The following is a 20452-nucleotide window of genomic DNA, read 5'->3' on the forward strand; positions in this document are numbered from 1 at the left end:
CCCTCCTGGCAACCTCAGAAATTAAAGAAAAGAAGGGAGCCCCGGCTGCCCTTCCTCCTGCCAGGTCCCTCCCCCGCCCTGTGGTGCCCACATCCCTCGGACACGAACACGAATCCCGTTAAAACCACCCGATCCTGTCCACCGGCTCCCCACAGACACTCAGAAAATAAAGGAAATGCAGGGACTGCCCCTCTTTTGCTCCCTGCAAGGATATTTTAAGTGAGTTTTGTTCTAAATCATATCCATTAATTTATCCTGACTTGCAATTAAATGCAAGAACACTTTTTACAACCAGTACGGAATGTATTAATTATAACTACAAATGGTCAAATGAGAGCACAATCCCTCCTAAAAATATTAATAAAATACATAATAAATAATATTAATGAAACAAAAATAGATTCATAAGCCTTGGCCTGAGCTTTTATTATTTCACGCAAAAGGGGAAACCCAGCCAGGGAAACTTGCTCCATAAACTTTGGCAGGGCTCTGGCCAAACCATCACTACTGAACTCTAAAGAGCACGCTTGTAGGGGGGCAGGGGCACAGTACCTTGGGGTTCTGTGCAAACGCTGCCTTGACAGGCTCATGGCCACAGCTAATCAGACAGAGCCCCTGATGTCCCCCAAAGCTTTCCCAGGTGGTCCAGGAAAGACACCCGCGTGCACCCCCTTCCTGAGGCAGCCGGGGCTGTTGCTTCAGTGCCCACCCCTCCCAAAAACACAATTCCCTAGACCCAGAGGGAAATGAGCCCAGTGAAATTAGGGGCACAGGACTCAGGGCCCACCAGCACCTTCCCTGCATCAGCACAGGCAGCTGCCTTTCTTCCTGCGACACCACCAAGCCCGTGCTAGCCAAGCCCCTGCTAACCTGTCTCCACATCATACAGCCCCTCACTTCACCCCCAGCACTCCCTGCCCCCTCTACTCCCCCCATATCCAACACACCCACTGCACAATCGAATCTAATTAAGATCAAGAAGAAATTTGCATTTTCTTTTCACTGTACCCCTAGTAATCACAGAAGTTCTTCAAATTTTGAGAATTTTGTTCCTCTGCTAATTATTTCCCTCATTTTGCATTTCAAGGCACAAAGACAGTCTATCTCACTGGTGGTCTATTAATAGTTTGAAGTTTTGAGCATCAGAAGGTAGGGTGGGTCGCCCACCCCCCCCTTAAAACTATTCTGTCGTTTCCAGTTTTATAAAAAAAGGTTTTTTTGTTGTTGTTAGTGGTGGTGGTGTTAATGTTTCTTCCAGAAGACAGCTTGGTTGTGCCATTCTCTGTATTATCATTTGGTCTCCCCCTTACAATAGTTACCCGCTGCCTGATTTACTGATTTACAGAAAGTTGGTATGTGAATGGCAAAATAAATAAATAAATGAAAAAGAAAAAGAGAGAAAAAGAAAATTCCTTGGCATAAGTATATGTTTGCTGATCAAATTTCAGATCATGTGTTGTTCATTATTATGACTTTACTTGAAAAACAGTTTGCCACAGTGAGATGGATTCGCTTTATAAGCTCTCTACCCCTCTACTCCATTTAAGTGCTTTGAAAAACAGTACAATTTTTTTAAGGTATATTCAAAGCATGAACTGGTTTGGATTAAAACAATGTTTCAGTGTCTGTAAATTCCCTCAAAATACATTTTTAAGACTTATGCAAAGCCACACATGATTTTGAGGGAGCTAATGAGATTGTCCCACCAACAAAATTTAATGGTGATTTGAGAAATTCTAATACTTTTCCTTTACTTCCTGCAGAATTATTTGTGTACTTGACACTTATACAGTTTCTCCATTATATAACAACCTACTCTGGATACAGTAGATTATGCCAATCTATTAGAATGAAATTTGTACTCCATATAAGCAGAAGTTTCCAGTCGGCTTTGACTTACCATTATGTTTCAATGTAAAGTGTTATTATAGCTGAGTATAAAGCACAGCTACTCCATGCTCACGGGTTTTTAACTCTAATACTGTAATCTTTCTTGCTGCTTCTAGGGCTGTGTCAGTGTTTACATTCCTGGAAGTTAAATAAACCGACATGGCAAAACTCCTGGATAGACTGAATAATAAGGCTTGTGATGACTAAGTTGTTTACTTTTTACCTTGTTAGGATCCCTTTCTTGTAAAGTTTGGGGGTGAGACAGAGAGAGAAGGAATGAAGGGGGTGATGTGAGAGAGAGAGAGAGAGATTTACACATTGCCTTCCATATGTCACAAAGACCTTCCTACCCACAACCCACAGCACTGAAGCAGCGTGCACAAGTTAGTTTTGCCTTTTTCGTTTTGTTTGTTTTCTTAAACATCAGGTCACACGAAAACCCTCTTCTCTGCTACCTTCCCTCCAACAAAAAGTATGAACATTTTTTTGCCCATTTTCAAATAGCAAATTATCCATTAGATTTCATCATATCTTAGTAAAGCAATTACATCAAGAAAATGATAGTGCGTGTGGAATCAATTATGCATGCAGTTGGCCGGAGACCAAAGGCTGTGAAGTCGGAGAGGGCAGAATCGCTCGACACACACAAATAAAAAGCCCCTGGATCTCACAGATGGACCCCATCAGTTCATCTTACTGCCTAAAAAGTTCATGCACTTAATAATTTATTTGTGTTCTGGATACTGTTTCCCAGCTGAATATTAACAACTTTGAACTGAAGCATGCTTTTAGCATGGTATGGATGGAAGTCACAGTGGGGCAGCGCTAAGGTCCCTCAGAGGTTAAAATTGTAGTTATGTTCCTTACACACTGTTCATTTTCCATCACAATTTATTTTCTTTCATTAAACATTCCTTTTAATCAGAATATCAGTTTCAGTGTTCTGATTCTGCTTGTTAACCAGTGATAAACTCATAAACCAAAGATGAACATCAGCAACACCGCATAGTCGATTCAAGAGCAAAGGCAAACACCAGCATCACAGGCTCTCAAAAATCGGAAACCGTTAGTTAGCACCTTGTTTTCACAACCAAGGGCCTTGTGGACCTTGAGCGAGGAGGCACCGGGAAGCCTGTGGACCACGACAGACTGGAGGAGACAGACAGCGCAGCTAGGAGCTGAAGCTGACGCAGGCCACGGGAAAACTTACTCCAGCTCAGAGCATAAGAAGTCGGCCAAAGCCAGGCCCATGTTGTTTAGGTGCTGGCCGCAGATTTAAAGCAGCAGCCCCTCCACATTGTTCAGAAAGACCACAGTCTGCAGCAGTCTCTTTTTCCAGAGAAGGAGAGCTGATGTCTTAATACACTAGAACATTCCAGTCTCCTCGCCATCGTCCTGCTGACAAGGAAACTGCCAGGCCACTTTGGAGGGGGGGAGCAGGGACAGGCAATACATATTTCCATGCAGATCTGGATGTGCCTCAATCACAGTCTTAAATTTTACGGTCTTCCCCCCAAATGAGAACGACTTCCAGTCAGTGCTTCCACAAACTGTACTTAACGTTAAAGGAAAAAACGGATAAAACATATGTAATTACTCTAGGTTAGACTTCTAATTCCTCAATTCACTAAAGGAAACTTGGCAAGAGGATGCATCATTTTGCTTCTTTCTACTGGGGCATCTGAGGAGTAGAGCCACTGAGGCAGCTAATACACAAAACATGATCAAAAGTGATTAACAACAGCTTCATATGCAAATTGCATTAATGAAGGAGTGCAAAGTCATCATGTAAATTAAATATGTCAAATCTCTTGGTGAACTTTCAATCTTGAGAAGAAAAAACACTGCTTTAATTTTTTTACATCATCAATTTTGCAAGATTGAAAATCTAAGAATCTTGGTGCTATAAACAATTTTCACCTTTTTTTTCTCCTTCAGCAGGCTGACAGGCCAGCCTGATGTGCACCGAATGTACATGTTAATAGGCCAATCAAAAATGCAAAACAATTCGCAATTACTGGAAGGACCTAATGGTCATTAGAATTTACAACTAGGTAATGAACTGAAGTCTGCCCACACCATGCATATTCATAAAGCAATTTAGCCTTTGAAGATTAAAGAAGTGCTTAAAATTCAAATGAGCTTTAGCAAATTATCAGTAAGATTCATCCAAAAAGCAAAGGGTTTTTCTTCCTATGATTTCCTCATTTTTTTAATGCAAAATTGTTATATCTTCCAGACTGAGCTTAAACTAAACATTGAGCTTCTAGTGAAGCCAAAGGGGCTAAGAGACAAACAGAGGCTGCAAACATCGTTACGGACTTTGTTCATAAAACTAAGCCCTTAAGAGCCAAACCTATCTCTAAACATGGTCATTTATCAAAAACAGCCCAGAGTTGTTCATAGGCAATGCTGTACAGTCCTCCAACGAAACAGATTAACACCAGCCCCAGCACCCTCCCAAAAAGCCTTTTCCCCCTCAAGTTGAGCCTCCTGTGTAAACATCCACTGTGGTACAAAAACAGCTTTTTCATCAGCTTGGAGTGGCGTTCATGTTAGAAGTTTCTCCTTCCACAGGGAAAGGAGCAAGAAAGGAGAGGATGTGAGGATGAGGAACGGGATCTGGTTTACTTCCTAGAAAAGAAAATCCCTTCCTTTGGTTGGTTCTCTCCTGGGGATTCCCCCATCCTGCACTGGCAGCACTTAATCCAAGAGCACCAGGTCATGCAGACATCAGGTGGCATTCAGAAAGTGTTGGGGGTCCACCCCCCACCCCACCCCGCCCCGTTATGAGAGAGAGTACCGTGGGAATTTTGATTTCCACATTTCCCCATTATGAGTCTGGGGCAGAATCTAACTCACACCTTACTCATCTCACGACATTTGAGAAATTCTAGTGAGAGAATTCCTAGCGAGCCCATCCTCTGGGCTCATCCTAATCCAAAATCCCAAACCAGGTGAAAACATGAGAGTAAACGTCAGCCGTGTCTCGGCCAGGGTACCAGTCAGGCTGAGGATAACAGCCTTGAAAGGACCACATGCCGATGCTTACTGTTCCACTGCTTAACTCGAAGGGCTCTGCTTTGGTGACTGTGTCTGAATCCCTACTGAAAATATTCTGGCAGCTTCTCTCTGCCACCCTTCTTCCCCTCCAGCCCCAGCCTCAAGTCTTTCCCTCCAGTTGCTCTTACCTGAAATGTGGGTCTGTCAAAGAAGTGGGGAAGAGGAGGAGAGAAGGGAGAAGGTGTCGGGGACTACTCCTCACTCCTTGACTCTCTTATCCGTGGGGCCTGCTCAGAAAGGTGCCACATTTGAACGTTTATTAAAAAGAATAAGCTGCAGAGCCGCGTGTAACCTGCATCCACAACCATCTGCGTGAGTCACAGGTCCACAGTCCTGACCAATTTCATTTGACACTAATGTTACTCTACATGAGTAGAGTTCAATGAGGGTTGATATGGGATGTGACAGAGTAAATCAGAATTAGATTAAAAACAAAAGTTTAGAAACCGATGCTACACTGCAGAGCAAATGGGACTTGAAGGCCAAATTTCCCCTAACTGCCTTCGAGTCATTTTCCCTATTAGAGCTTTGCCCGCCACCCCCCTGCTGGCAGTGCTGCCATCACATCAGAAAGTACAGTGGACGGTATATAGGAAGGCTTGAGATTTTCCTCTATAGATATAATACCTGTATATTTAATACACAGCAATTAACTTTTGGTCAGGAGTCTGCAGGCAGCAAGCTGCCCCAAGCAGATAGGGGGGGAGGGGGCTCAGAGCTGGGACAAGCACAAAAGACAGGTCCAACAACAATGCCTGCTGTCAGCAGCTGAATTATTTTTATACAGGAATTTTTATCTCTATTGTACAAACAAGTACGTGTCTGTGCAGACTTGTTAAGCAATCCACTTGTATGTAGAATAAGATTTTTTTTTCTTTCTTGCTACCAGTCACACAGCTCCAAGATCAGAAGAAATACATAGTCTTTGAAGCTGCTCAAATGTTTTAGTTAAAAGGACAGCAGTTGTTTTCAAAGATCCAAGAGTATCTTTATCAGAATTAAATTTTTCCTTATTGATTATTTCCCCTTAACATAACAAAAACACAACATGAGAAGGTTACGATTTATTATGAAAATTTTCTCAGCCTTTAAATCATTCTTCAGTAGCCAATGTTCACTTTTGAATGTAAAAGAATAATTTTCCTTTTTTAATCTTTGGGTGGGATGGAGTCGGAGAGAGAAACTCATGAGATTTAGAATTTAACATTGGTTAATGCATTGTTTTAACTGTGAACTCAAAGACTGGGGGTAGGGGGAGTAACATGAGCAGTAAATGACTCATTGTGAGCTGCCCCTATGTGTAACTATATCATGGGATCCTGGTGTCCCCTGAGTGGGTGAAGAGAAAGCTTCAGGCTTGGTGGTGGTGGTGGTGATGGTGGTGGTGGGACCCAAAGAGAAATTCCCCATTTCAGAAAGTGAAAGATCAGACCTGGCATGTCGTCCACTGCTCGACAGCCAAAGTAAGTCCCCAAGCTGCACCTTATTTCCCTAAAAATTAACAGATGTGATTTTTCTTGCAGCTTTTTTATGCGTCATTACATATCAAGAAAATGATGAATATAAATTTAGATGTCTTGATGCTTAGCAGGAGGTTGGTGTTTTTCATAAAGTTCAAAAAGAACAGAGGAAGGGGGAGGGGCTACGCAACCGCACCTGTGTTCTTTCTGAAAGCACCTTTGCGGGTTTCACAATAATTCCATTCTTCATTTTAATGGGAGTTTTTAATCAGAGGACTCACCACTATCTAACACTCAGATCAAATTGTAGGTGTAATTGTTCATCACGAATGCTAACAACAGTGAAGATACAAACAGAAACTCTTTGTCAGTGACCAAAGGTCCCCAGGTATCCCCTTCATCAGCATGCCTGTTCCATGCTCCCACTGGGGATTCCCTGGCGAGGCCGATTCCATCCTGAGTAACAGGCTGCCAACCCTACCTGGGAAAGGGTGTGCCAGCGCCTTCTCGCCTCTTTTACAGGAAGCTTAAACCTGATCATCTCACCTTCAGTGGATATAATTTGTTGTTTAGCACTCTAAGAACTCGGTATTTCATCCATCTAAAGGATCAAAAGAGGAAAAAAAGAGGAGCAGATGAGGGAGCGAGCAGAGGCCAGCCGAGCTCCTGTGCAAGCTCCTGTGCACGAGCGTTGCCTCAGACAGCAACCTGTCCAGGTAAACCTTCCAGGGGAATTGCATCAGATCCGCTCACATCAGTCTCCAGGGTGAACCCAGAGATGAAACACTCCGGTTCCCAGTCTGCAAACTTCTCATTTGCCAGTTCTTGGCAGCTTATTTTTCCAAGTGTTTTGTTTCAGGAAATGTGTGTATTTTTCTTTGTACGTTTTGTGGATTTACCACAACTGGTTCTGACAGCTGTTGATTCTGTTAAATGAACACATTATAAAAACCCTCTTTAAAACCTCAAGCAACAGTGGACTCAAAAATAATGGTAAAATATTTTAATGGAGTTCCAGTTGAGAGTTGTTTTAAAAAAAAGTACAAATGAAGATACAGAAGTCCTTTAAGTCAGCATGTGAGAGAGAGAGAGAGAAAGAGAGAGAGTGTGTGTTTAATGGGGAGGGGGGGTGTTGCAAATCACCACAAATATTTACACTGTACTCCCTTTGTTCAAATCACATACTTTTAACAGGAAAAGCTGGAACTGTGGCTATTTAAAATCTTAAATATTCAAGCGCCTGTAATTAACCATATGAAACAAATTATGTCGCATTTCTCCATACCAGCACATGTAAAAAATTCTGGTGGTGGATTGGGAGGTGGCAGAGTTGGGGAGACAACTCCAAAGGAGGAAAGGATGATGTTTTCATTTTGCTATAGATCAAAGAACAAGAATGGAAACTGTGGCATATCGAGCATTTTTACATCGCTGTCTTTCACACTGGGCTATCTAAGTTTACACAATTCCCCAGACTAGCTGCATATTAAGCTTGCTGTGTACAGCTTTATTATGGTGCGGTGGTGGAAGAAGCATTAATATTCCAGCTCCGCATCTGACAGGGCATTTACATGCGCCCATCTGAGCGGCACCTGAGAGCCCCTCCAAGGTGCAGTAACTCTGCGCCTATTGTAAAGGCAAATGAAGCTCACCTATTCCCTGCTGGGGTCAGAAGTGACCTCAGCACCCCCCATGCCTCAAATCCTTCCCTTGCCAACCTAACTCAATGCCATCACAGAATGACGAATGAGCTCAGAAATAGACCCCAAGTTACTAAACCCTGCTAAGAACAGCAAAAGCCTTTGCTGAAATGTTTTAAAAATGCATAGGGAGTGCAGCTGGCCAGTAAAAAGCAGGGAGACAAATTCCAGCAAACCCAACATGGAATACGTTACATTCTAAAACTGATTAGAAATACAGTCTGATGTTTACTGGCTTCCAATTGCGTTTGGCATCAAGCACACTGGCTTTAATAATGCTGGCTTTTTTTTATTATTATTATTTTAAATCTGCCTTTGGTTTCTAGGAGCACATGTGGAGAGCTAAAGCATTCTTATTCGTCAGGTTACATTTCCTGGAAATTAAGTTTGTGACAGAAAATGACTCCAGTAGCAATAATATGGTTCGTGCTCAAATTAATTAGGTCATTGTTGTAAAAACTACATGGCAAATTACAAAGGTAAATTTACTGATATTGGCCAGAGCTCTCCACCCTACAAGTGAAGGAGAGAAGCAGTTTAAAGATGCCTGTTTACCTGGGGAGGAGGCAAGGACAGAAGAAGGTGGGATGAGATGGCCAATGTTCTCTTTGTATTACAAATAAAAATACTATTTATTACAAATAAATAGCCATTATCCATTAGATTTCATAGTCTGAACATATTTTATGAACTTTATTAATGTCCTCCAAATTGACACATAAAATAAAAACCTGCTTGATTTGAGATAATGTTAAAAATGGGCACTAAGTTCAAATCTTTTTTTTTTAAATCCTTGTAATAACAACACTGCTGACATAACCATGACCCAAATGAAATCTGAACAAGCAGAAAGGTACTAAAGATCCTTGGTGATTAAATCTCTTGCTAAAAAAGTGGCAAAGTGCCAGGCTGGGTCCAGCTTGATGCTAAGTGCTTTTTATTGCACAAAGCTTGTACTACTGTATGTAAAAACAGACTTAGGCTTGGGGTAAATTTTGTCAAATGATTTCTTTGTGCAATAAAGGGTGTGAACAGAGCAACCAAAGTAGATTAAATTAACATCTAATGACGCAATCGCCATGCATCTCCCTAGCTGTGCTTCTTGGTTAAATTTCATATTTATCCCCCAAAGAAAGGCAAAGTTTCTTGCTTTCTCACTGGACAGTGTGTGAAGTCACCATTCACCTAGTCTCCTTTATTAAACCTTTTTACTAAGAAATCACAAAATGCTGAAAAATGCCTGTCTAGGATCTGCACGTTTGTTACATCCTCCAATTTAGTCCTCCCACATTAACCAAACTACACTGAGGCTGCAGTGTGAAATTAATGATTTTCCAGGACTCTAAAATGTGCCATTAACATGCATCCAACTCCCCTCTTCCCTGAGCCTAAGGTTCCCGGTCCTGACACTGCCTGCTCATTTCTAAACGCAGTTGCCTTTTTCAACCCATGGGTAGCTCCACAATTAAATGCCACATTCACCAGGAGAAAGGTGTGCAAAACAGATTTCAGATCCTTTAAAGTAAAATGTACAACTTGCAACACAACAAGGAATAGGGTGATTTAAGAAATCACAGCACTGGGTTTTGTTTTTTTGTTTTTTTTTTTTTGAGCTTTCACAGAACGAACACAGAGAATGGGAGGGAAACTTTCCCCCTCTGCTCCTGTTCTTGAAGTGAATACATATTTGTGTTTCCAATAAAAGGCCATTTTTACATTAACTGTCTGTAACAGCAGGAGACAGAAAAACTAACACAATCTCCACATCACACACAGGATGATCTTCATATCACGTGGACCTATTCTCAAAACTATTATTTATAAAAGACAACTAGGAAAAATGCACAATGCATCTTTTCTGTGTCACAGAAAGGGTAATGTCTAAAGAACTTTGGGATCTTTGGGATCGTCCACATTTTAGGGGTTTTTTCTTTTTGGCTTCCCGGAGTAAATTTAGCAGCCATGCGGGCCACTGTGTTTAATTAAGCTTTCAAAACTCCTCTGACAATGCCAACAATTGTAAGACACTTCTGCGGCTCAATCATGCAATCACTGTGACAGTTCTATTTACAATTTGTCTTAGAAAGAGTTTCTCTGACATTGTACTTTGACAAAACATCCAAGCTGCCAGTTCACAACCTTTCTCTGTCTTATTTACAAATACAGCTTGTACATAGGGCTCCCAGTCTCATGAACATGAGCCTCTGGGTAGGCTCACAGGCATAGGCTCCCTATGAAAATCCTAGGTATTTATGAGGAAACAATATTCTCTGTTCTCTGGATTCTAAAGGTAAATAAAACATTCACCAGTATATGGGGGGTGGGGAATGGTGGTGGTGGTTGTTTGTTGCTTTTTAACTGCCATGCTAAAAATCCACTTCAGAAGTCAGTAGTTTTTATTCAGAATCACACAAATAAAAATGAAAAATAAGTAGTCATAATAGCATGCTATAATTTATAGTCTCATTTACAATTATACTATAAGGTATACAAATACATCCTCCAGTTCAGCCTGAGCCAGGAAAGAATTAGAACGGGTACAAAAAAAGAGAAAGCAAGCTGATTTTCTAAATTCTGAAATGCAGTTATACTTGATTTACCTTTAAAAAACATGCAACTGTCTTTCTGTTTTGCATTAGTATTTCCCCCTCCATTAGACTGTCTTACATATTATTATCTAGATATGAATGTACTGTCTAGGCAAATAAATTTTAAAATCCTAATATAAAAGTCTATGTTCTTGATTTTAAGGAGAAAAAAATTATATAACAGTTGTAGTAGACTTTACTACACTTGATAGGACTTGTCATATTTCCTCTCACTCTTTCAAAAAGCAAATAACTTTATGACAGCCCAACACTAATTTAAAGATTTCTATATGCAATACCCCAAACCTCAAATCTGACACTGTGGGATAGTATTTTTCGGCCTTTCCTATAAGTGAACAGGCAGTTTCATATTCACTAATCTTCAGTGACTCTTTCCCCATCATAAAATGTGTGACTAGGAAATAAAACCAAACTCCTCTTAGAAGCCCAGCCTGCCAGGCAAAGGCTGCTGCTAATGTGATGGTGAATCTGACACACAAATTGATGAACTGTGCCCCACACGAAATAACCTGCTCACTTCCAGTTCAATTAATTCTATTTCCGTGGTCTCAATACATCACAGCCATACAATATTTTGAGTATTTGAATTAAGTGGGGGGAGAAAAAGCCACCTGCCCAACGTCTATGTGTGGTGTTACCACGTGGCCATGGGTGAAGTACTAGACGCAAACCCATCTATTTGCCAGGTAAAAATCATCTTTTCTAAAAAATGCTCAGTTTAGAGAAGCCTATATGCAGTCAAAATGCATACCAGTTTACTGAACACTTAAAGAGCTCTACCTTATTCTCTTATTTGAAAGCCCTAAATCCAAAGCTGCATTTATCTCAGGAAGAAGATCTGTCACTGTTTTATTCCTGCTTCCTGCCTACAGAATGGCACAGAGCACACAGTTAGCTCAAATCCAACTTACATCACTTTAATAAAGTCTTTCCCACATAGCACACTTAAATGACTACCTTTATGTGGTTGCCAAACATATTCTTTCAGAGATTCATCAATATAGCTCATTCCTAATACAGAGAATTGCTTCTCCTTTCTTTTTGTGACACAATTCAAATATCTACTGAATGATTGCCTTTATTGTTTCCTTCCTTAACACAAAAAGAAAAGCAGACATGGAATTGTGAAGACGTGCTTGAGAGAAAAGGCTGGGAGTACACAGCCGACTTCCAGAACTTAGCTCCAGAGGCACCTGAGAGCCAGTGCATCTTAATTTATGTGTAATGGTAGAATGTTAATTTCACCATAGGAAACTCTTAATTCATTACTGTGAATCATGAGAAGTCGTGATTCTAGTTACTGACATCTCGCTTTGAGATGTGACCAGGCTATTTATGTTCAACCAATTCCAGGGTAGGAACAGGTGATTAAACACAATGAAAGGAATCAAGACTCTCTAATTATTCATGCATGCAAGGTTTACCTCACCTGGGTGTTAGCACCTGTGCACCCATTGAATATCTTAGCTACCTTGGATATCTTCTCATCTTAGTAGAATTATTTAGTATTAGTCCTATAGAACACTTCAAACTTGCTTTTTTTACTCTGGCTTCTCTGGGCTCTGCTATTGCAGTAGTTCTGAAAATATATACAATAATAGAAGCTTTATGACAACCAGCGAGTTAAGCAAAATATCTTTTCTTTTCCTACATAGATTCACAACCGTGATAGTAAAAAGTCTTAACTATATATAGAGCCTTCCCCCCAGTTTTTACATTCCTTTTCTAAGTACAGAGGCACAGAATTTTTGAGCTAGTTAATCTGAGACTGAATAACCTATCTGGGACCTCAGTAAGAAGTGTGGTTTTAATTCTTGCTTGACAGACACTGTGTTTTGTCTTTAAAACGAGCAGCTCAATATGTAAATACGATGTTACATCACGCAAGTGTTACTCCATATTTGGTGATTTAGAAAGGCTTTGGATCTCCGAAGACGACAAATCCCCTTCCGCTTGCTCTTGCTTCATTAATCATGCCTTACACTTCTGTTCATTTTCCTTCAAGTCACAAAACAGCACATGGAAATGGTCATTGCCATATCCTACTGGGAGGTGTGGCGGGATAGGGGTGGGAGGTGGAGGGAGTGAGGAGATAAAACCTTAAACTACATGTCACTTAAGCTAAAGATGGTAGATTTGAGAAAAAGATTTTGTAAATGAAGCTTCCCTGGTAGCAGAGATCTCATTTCACTAAAGGCAAAGTAAGTGTTATTGCAGGGAGCATTTAAAAAAGAAAGAAAATGCCACGTTTGATAATGATCAAAATTCCAGAGGGGGAGAGGAGAAACAATATGACATTCCATCCCCTCTGGACCACTGACCTATTACAGTTCAACCTGGTGGTCAAACTAGATCGGAGAGACGAGTTTCAGTGAATCAATTGAATATCTGCACTGTCTAAAACTGAACAAACCTTCTGTATCTGGGGGAGGGGGCAGGGGAAACAGAGGAAAGGGATCCACCCACAGGGATACTGGGTTTTTGTTACCACAGAATCTGCATTCACTTTCTGTTACGTTGTTTCAGTACAAAAAAAAAAATGCTTTAAGGGCCACTATGCAGTTTTGCTGTTTATCCCTCAGAGTAGGGATTTAAGTCCCTCTGTTAGCCTTTAATTCCTTTTCCCTTGAGCTACTGAGAAAAGCACACGCCTAGCTACCTCCGCTAAAATTAACCAAAGGAAGAGGAGCTGTTGAATACGTGGATTTATTTTTCCAAAAGAAATTTTACATTGTGTCATAGCAGAAACAGTGGAAGTCTGGACTGGACATTTGTAAGGGTGACATGTGGTTGTGTAAACCACAAACAAAATCAAGATACATCTGTCAAAACCACATCAGAGACAAGAGAGAGCACAGAGAAGCATTTATCATTTAGCTGAGGAGGCAGGCTGCAGGGAGCAGCCGTTCCTGTCAAACCAACCTTTTGAAATTTCCAACATGCCCTTAAACTTTTCGAGTAAGCATGTCTGTGCGCTTCAGCAACTGCCCTCTCTACTCTGGCCTGGCCAGTCGAAAATGGCATCTTAAAGTCAAGGTCACGGTGTCATCCCACCACGGGGCTGTGTTTAATTACAGCCCCATACAGGCTGACAGCCAATATGGATCCAAGGCTAGTCCTGACGCTCAGTTAACTCTTTCCACCCCCTCCAAAGTGCCCTGGCAGCCCCCCAACGCACCCCAGCTCACAGAAGTCTTTAGAACTAACTGCACTGCTAGGGAGACCTGACCAGGTATTCTGCCTCCAACAGGTCACTGGCCCAACTATAAATGCCTCTATGGCCACTCTGCCTCGGATTTGTCATCAAGGCTGGATATGGACACTGGAAACTGAACTAGGTGTAGTAATAAGGTTCAACACTTAAAAACAAGAAGGGAAGTAAAAAGGAAAGAAATTCAGAATTGGCAGATCCAGAGAGAGGGTACCAGGTGTGTGTACCTATTCCACCTACATCTGACTCAGTGAAGTGGAAAATATTTATTTTTTTGTGTTCTGGACATAAGCAATAGGAATGATTATTTTAACATTACAGGGCTGGCATGGACAGTCACATGGAGAAATACAGAAAGCACTTCACCATTCCTTAGTGCTTGGCTACAGCGCCTCTGAAAATGAAAAGAAAACATGCAAACAGCTTTTCTCCTTGCTTCTCATTTACCTGCTATGTGTTCCTGTTTGGGGCAAATTCCTCTAGATGACGTTGATAAACAATCGTCATCCTCTGGCGTGACCTGGATGCCAACCTCCACAGGATTGGATGCTTTTTTCATCTCGATTGGTGAAGGGGAAGGTGGCTTATCCACAGCTTTTTCTAAGCAGAGGCTGCCATTGCATTGTTTCCGTTTGTGCTCGATAAAAATAAGAATGTCCCCCAATGGGAAGTTCATCTGGCACTGCCCACACGTGAGGAGGTCATGGTCCCCTTCTGGAGCTCCCAAAGGGCCGTGGTCTGGTTCATCATCTGTAAGAATGGCTTCAAGAGGTTCGGCTGTGGTTAGAGAAACAAAAGCACAATTATTAGAGATCCAGGGAGGAGAGAAAAGGGGGAAATATATTCTCAGCCTCATCCCATCCCACCACATTATGTAAAGTGTTTCTAGGCTCCTCTACATAATGCCCAGAAAACATGAGCATCTAAAATGCACAAGGATGTGGAAATCATCAACAAGAAAGCAAAATTTATCCATGAGGCAGATCATCATATATTTAAAGAAAACTGTCAGACTTGCATAACTCCAAAAAAACCCACACATACACACCCCACAATACAACTGTATCTGGTTTGTGACTTTAGAAAGAATGTGACTCAAATAAATAGTTAACACATACAAAAAGAAAGCTTTACAGTTAAATAATAACTACCCCCCTCCCATGGCAAAAATATTGAGTGAAACTAAATTTACTTCTTTTTTTTTCTTATAGACTAAGTTGTCTATTGTGCCAAAAAAATAAATAAATAAAAGGAGAGGTGGACAAACACACACAGATCCTTTGTGTGTAAATGTATATGCTCATAAGTACACAGAGACAGAGCTTCATAAATTAGAAAGCTACTACATCACACAGAAAATGTGCCACATTTACACCGTCGTAATAAGAAAACGACTGCATTCACCTGTGAAACAGATCTAAATAATAATCATAACGCAGCATAATTCACACTGCCAAAAACCTTTCTGATCTCACTCTCAGCAGTGCCACAAAATCAAAGAAATACCAAATTCACTGGCAAGTCTTCTCAGACACATTAGCTAAATGGGATACTTTTGAGTACTTAAGAAAATAAGCCAATTAGTCATTTTTTCATTCTGAAGAAAGGAATGCCTAAAATATTCTAAACATGTTTGCACTTGGTGGCCCCCATCACATAAAAATCAGAATGGTCAAGCAAATGCCACATTTCAGAACAGGGCTGAGAAGTCCTTTCTTTAGACTTGAAATACTTCGCCTAATGTTGTCAAAGTTGACTAATTTTCTGAATGAGCTCCAAAACGCTTCATTATGAGACTATTTCTGCACACATAATCACCAGCGATGGTATAACAAGGTAGATATGTCTGTCATTCCTGCTTCCTTTTTTTTCTAACTTTACACCAAAATACTCCAGCATCTATTTAAACAGCTTCTATCATTTTTTAACCTTCCTAAGGAGGAAAAGAGTTGGTAACTTACAGCCTTATACTTACTCTATAAAAAAAAAAAAAATCACAAAATACAAAACACATTCAGGATGCTGCCAGTTAATAAAACTGAAGCAGAAAATGTACAAGTCTTAAACAGTTAATCAGTCTGACCTTCTTTAGCAAGCTGCCAATTTCACATTTAATGAACTTAAAGCCACAGAGAATCAAAAAATAGATTTTAATTTGAGTGTAGAATATTGGAACAGATTTTGATAAAGTGCAAAAATCCAGTGAACTCAGGTTAAATTTATTTCAACCCTACCCAGGCTGAATATTGAGGGGGAAGATCTGGAGTAACTCCCAGATGTGCTGGGTGAAATAATATTGAGAGAGCCCTGCCTAGCTGCACCTGTGCTCAAGTAGGACATGTCATAATTTCTAGCCTCTGGTACTCCTCCTAATTTAACATAAGGTCACCACAGGAATATGAAGGTTATATTCCTACTAATAAAGACAGCAAGGTAAGCACTTTGCCCAACATACTGACCAAAAGATAAATACAGAATACTCGTGCATACTTTTCAAATAAAAGACAAACGGAAGTGCTTTTGCATTACACCTCTTTCATTTTTCTCCTACATTTGCTTTCATTTTTACCAAGTGAGGAACCGAATAGGGAAGTCTTTCTCCAAGATCACTGCTATTTGAATTAGGATTTTTAAGTACACATTGACAAATGGGGCTTTTTTTTTTTTTGTCCAACACTAATAGCATGTTCTGAGGTTTACAGATTACAGAAAGACTCATAAAAATAAATTTTTTATTAAAATTAGTAAGCAGAGCCTTTGCAAAAAAAAAAAAAATTTTAAATCCCACTGTTAAAATTCATTTCTTATTCCCAAGACCTGACACATTCCTGAAAAGTAGGATTATTTAGGAGAAAAAGGAAATATTCTCCTAGGTATCAAATAGTTAAAAGGTAATGCGGTACAAAACATACTTGGTTAAAGTCTTCTAAATGTAGTGACTGAACTGATTTACAATCAAAACCAGGAAATGAAGTGGTAATTCAGAGGTTGCTGATTACACCTCCACATTTCACCTAATTAATTTTATAGGAGGCAAAGTTCTTGAAAATAACAAGATGATCAAATGTACAGATATAAAACCTGTAACCTCAACATTTTCTATGCTCTTAACGTAAATTATTGCTAATTAACAAGAATTATATCCTAATGTATGAAATACGTTTAACATGGGGCCCCTTGCAAAACATTTGGCTAGAGATGGTCAGAGAAACACCAAAACGTGTTCTTATTATTCCTGTTATATTATTAAAAATCAGACGGAGTGGGGCACAAAGAAAATATGAAAATACAATTCTCTTGGTGTAGTCTACTGATTTGCATTGACATCTTTTCTCAGTGGCAATCAACATTTCCTTTCTGGGTATCTGATAATTTCTCTGTATTTTAATGCAAATTCCTTTCCCTAAAAACATTCCTAACCTCAGCCTTTTCACCCCCTCCCTCAATTCAACTCCATCCTCTTGGCCCCCACAATACCACGGTTTCTAAGCTCCGGCCTAAGCTTCGACTACAAAGCGGGGAGTCCAGGATTGAAGTAGAAGGGAGTAGGCAAATAATCATAATAATTAGCCGAGAATTCTCTACGAGGGAAGAAAGAAATAGAAAATAAAATGCTTTTGCGTTCAAACAGCAAGGCAGACTTGAACGTCTCAATGCCCCAGCGACTAGCTGAGATCTCTTTCCTCTCCATGCAGTTGCAAAGGAATATATTTAAAAAAAAAAAAAAAAAAAAAAAAAAAAAACCCTTAGAAGAAATGTAGGGAAGGATCTGGGGAAACGTGGGCTGCTGGGGGAGGGGGAGGAGGTAAAGGGGCTCTGCCTTCAAGTTCGCTTTCCAAGTCCTTCCCTTTGATTGTCTTAACTGGGTAAGGAAGCAGACCGAGGTTGAAATGCAGAAAGGAAAAGCAAAGAAACAAAAGCGGGCAGGGGCAACAGGCCCGGGGCAGGGGGCCCGACGGGGGCGGGGTGTGCAGAAAGTTGGGCGCGGGGACTGTGAGGCACAAAGCGAGCAGCGTGCTGGCTGCAGGCTCAGGCCGCGCTCGCTGCAAACACGTGCAGCCCCGGCTGCGGAGCCTCGGGCCCGGGGCCGGGAGGCAGAGGGCAGCCAGGGGCCCCCGACTGCCGCCTGCACGCCGGCCCGGCCCGGCTGCAGGGGGACTGCGGCTCCCCGGGCCAGCCCGTCAGTGAAATGGAAAGTGAGGTTTGGAAAACTCTTGAGGCTCATCTGGTGCAGCCTCGATACCATCGCGCACACCTCAAGCGCCGGTCCAGAAATTCATTCTGTGTCCACAGACCCGCACTTCTTACTTTGGGCGCTCGCCACAAACGCGTTTCTCCCGCAATTCCCGGCACCGGCGTGCGCAGCGCGGTGGCGGCTGCAGTTATTCATTATTAATGACGCTGCTCGCCCGCATCATGATGATGATAACTATTACTATTGTTGTGATTTCGGGCTCCGCGGCGCGGGCTGCAGAAGGCGGGGGCGCAGGGGTCGGGCGCGGAGGAGCCGGCGAGCCCGCCGCCGCCGGGGCCCGCGCCTTGCGCGGGGGTGAGAGGGTGGACGTGCGCCCGGAGACTAAGTGCCAACTAGCCGGTGCCCGGCCTCGGCCTGGCCCGACGGGGCGCGGGCACCTTCGCCTTTCCTCCCCGCCAGAAATGCCCGCCCGGTAAGAAAGCGAGAACTGCAGCCGGCTCCGCGCCGGGCGCGGGGTGCCGCCGCGCGCCGGGGCTCCTCTCCGGAGACCTAGCCAGGAGCATTTTTAAGTCAAAATGAAGAACAAAGACATAGGGGGTGCTGGGGGGGGCAGGAATTCTCCCTAACCGTCCGTTTCCCCCGCCCCCACCTTCGCAAAGCTCGTCCCTCCACGGCCGAGAAATGCAGGGCTGGGGGCGGGGAGGCTCCGGCGCAGGTTCAAGTTCGCTGGGCTTTCTCGATCTCGCGCTGCCTCCTAGCGACCGAGCGGCTCGCGCAGCTCAAGAAGCGGAGGAGGGGCGGGGGGGGGGTTGTTCCTGAGGACCGGATGGCTCCCGCCCCCTCTGCGCGCCCAGAAAACGAGAAAGACGCATCCCTTCCAAGTGGGTACCTTAGCCTAGGTTAAGGGGGTGTGGGGGGGACCCAGCCGGCCAGCAGGGTCCCGGGATGGGCCCCGAGGGGGGGGGCTGGGAGCAGCCCCGACTGCACGCTCGCCTCGGTCAGCCCTCGGGGCCCCCGGCGCGCCCCTGCGAAGAGGGGCCCGGCTTTCCCGAGTCCTGCGAACGCGGCCCTTCCTTCCCGCGGGTACCTGCCGCGCCGTAACTTCACACCGCCGCGCGCCGCGTCTGCTCCGCATCCGGCGCCGCCGGGGGAGGAGGGGCGGGGGAGAGCGGCGGGGGAGGGAGGCGCGGGGGTGGGGAGGGGGAGGGCCCGCGACGTGCCGGGGCGGGGGAGCTTCAGAATGTGTGACAAGTTCCAGGGCCCTGAGAAAAATTCAATTCCCTGAGCGCACCTACCCCCCTTAAAAAAAAAAAACAAAAACAAAAAAAAACAACTTGGTATAGGTGGTTATTTAAAATTGCATCAAAAATTAAAATAAGAGTCGAGAGTGAGGAGAGGAAGGGACGTGGGCCTTCCCGAGCCTTTCTTCACCTTGCGACTAAACTTTCGGAAGTGCCCACCGCCCGCCTTCCCGGGAGCATCCTGCTGGCCGCCCCGTACACAGAGTCTCAAGGACACAGCAGCACCCCCAGGCCGGGCTGGAGGCCGGGAGAGCTCGGGGTACAGCGTGCGGAGTCCCAGAGACCCAGCACTCCCAAAACACAGGCTCTCCGCGGTCCACCCGCACAGCCCCCAGAGCCACCCCCGCGTCCCCCACCCGCCCGGCCGCGCTCTAGCGCGGGGTGCTCGTGGCCGGCGGGGCGCGGAGGGGGCAGGGAGCACACGTGGTGCCCTCCCCACGGCCCCGCGCCGCGCGCCAGGAACGTCCGGGGAAGAGAGGGGGAGGGCGGGCAGAACGCGCTTTCTCAGTTGCTTTGCAAAATAAAAATGCCTTGGAAAGTCGAGCTTCTCCCCGCGGCCGTCGCGGCCGCGCTGGCGGGAGGCGGGCTGGGCATTGTGCTGGGGCGAGGAGCAGCCCCGGGTCCGGCGGGCGCGGAGTCGCAGCGCCGCGGGCCGCCGGGCGGGCGGGCGCGCGGCCGGCGCCGGGTGGGCGATCCCGGGCGGGGCGGGGGCGCAGCGCGGCCCGGCGGGGCCCGGACGAGGCCCGGCGGCCGCCGCCGCCCGCTCCCGGCCCGCCGCGCGGCGCCCGGCCCTGCGCCTGTTTGTTGGCAGGAGGCTCCCGCACACGCGGTGCTTGTAAACATTCAGACACGAGATTTTTCCCAATCAAAATCCACTTCCACTTTTTTTGAAAATCTTCCAAAAAATAGTAAGAGGAGGGAGTTCCTCGCTCCCTCTCCGAGCCGCCGGCGCTCTAAGTTTGCAACTAAGGGGGTTTTGGGGAAGGAGGGGGTTGCATTTCCCCCCACTATTAGAGACGGCGA

At 43.9% G+C, this 20452-nt stretch overlaps 1 protein-coding gene across 9 annotated transcripts in view; it reads right to left on the minus strand.

Moving 5' to 3' along the window:
• BCL11A (BCL11 transcription factor A) overlaps window positions 1-20452 on the minus strand; it is a 98157-nt gene that overhangs the window by 76305 nt on the left and 1400 nt on the right. For 8 of the 9 annotated variants that reach the window (XM_037527440.2, XM_054701572.1, XM_054701574.1 and 5 more), the window contains exon 2: window positions 14381-14710. In XM_037527440.2, the coding sequence (XP_037383337.1) occupies window positions 14381-14710 (330 nt within the window). Of the gene's footprint in view, window positions 1-14380; window positions 14711-19215; window positions 19261-20452 lie in introns of those variants that run through there. The other variant, XM_054701571.1, reaches the window with a different exon arrangement.

Source organism: Talpa occidentalis, unplaced genomic scaffold (genome assembly GCF_014898055.3).
Source record: "Talpa occidentalis isolate TD23 unplaced genomic scaffold, MPIMG_talOcc4v2.1 talOcc4.5, whole genome shotgun sequence".
NCBI lineage: Eukaryota > Metazoa > Chordata > Mammalia > Eulipotyphla > Talpidae > Talpa > Talpa occidentalis.